At 51.4% G+C, this 862-nt stretch overlaps 1 protein-coding gene across 1 annotated transcript in view; it reads left to right on the forward strand.

Annotated features, from left to right (window-relative positions):
- Positions 1 to 263: 263 nt before the first annotated feature.
- EMH_0063400 (uncharacterized protein) overlaps positions 264 to 862 on the forward strand; it is a gene marked incomplete at both ends in the record, with an annotated part of 1,041 nt that continues 442 nt past the window's right edge. Inside the window, 2 exons of the mRNA XM_013498140.1 lie at positions 264 to 476; positions 595 to 835. Coding sequence (XP_013353594.1) covers positions 264 to 476; positions 595 to 835 — 454 coding nt within the window. The remainder of the gene's footprint in view (positions 477 to 594; positions 836 to 862) is intronic.

Here is an 862-nt window from a genome sequence, read left to right on the forward strand (position 1 = left end):
TAAAATAAAATAAAAAAATAAAATAAAAGCTGCATGCAGACCTTAATTGCATATTTTGTTAGACGGGGACGAACGGCCTCCGCCTCCTGGCGATCGATATAGGTGGCGTCGTATCTGTACATACACCCCAACACCCCCAGCAGCAGCAGCAGCAGCAGCAGCAGCAGCAGCAGCAGCAGCAGCAGCAGCAGGAGCAGCAGCAGCAGCAGCAGCAGCGTTGGAGTTGTATATAAGGAGATATATTTGTTGCTGGTTTGGGGTGTATGTACACCTGGGTGCTGCAGTTTCTTACTGTTCTAGATTCGCAACAACCTGAGCCGCCAGATCATTTATTTCTTTTTCTGATCTGGGGGCGATGGCCTCGCCGTCGAGCTGCTGCAGGTGCTGACCACTGGTCACCGCGTTCCCCACCAACACTGCAGCATACTCAGGGAACCACCGGCTGCACGGGTTGCCGCGAAAGTCGACTCGCTGCGGTGTACAGACACCACACAACCACAAATACAAGAAAAAGAAAAGGATACAATGTAATATATAATACAAATACTTCTTATAAAACAAACTACAGAGATATACAACAGTACACACACGCAGATCCAGTCGAAGCAGCAACAGCAACAGCAGCAACAGCAGCAGCAGCAACAGCAACAGCTGCAACAGCAGCAACAGCAACATCAAGAACAGGAGAAACGGCATCAGCACGAGCAACAGCAGCAACACCAGCCCGATCAGCAGCAGCAGCCCGAGCAGCAGCAGCAGCAGCAGCAGCAACAGCAGCAGCAGCAGCAGCATCAGCAGCAGCAGCAGCAGCAGCAGCAGCAGCACCGTGAGTTTGGTGAGTCCCTTGAGGTAGTGTATTTCC

This window comes from Eimeria mitis, genomic scaffold (genome assembly GCF_000499745.2).
Source record: "Eimeria mitis Houghton genomic scaffold, Emh_scaff3210, whole genome shotgun sequence".
Taxonomy (NCBI): Eukaryota; Apicomplexa; class Conoidasida; order Eucoccidiorida; family Eimeriidae; genus Eimeria; species Eimeria mitis.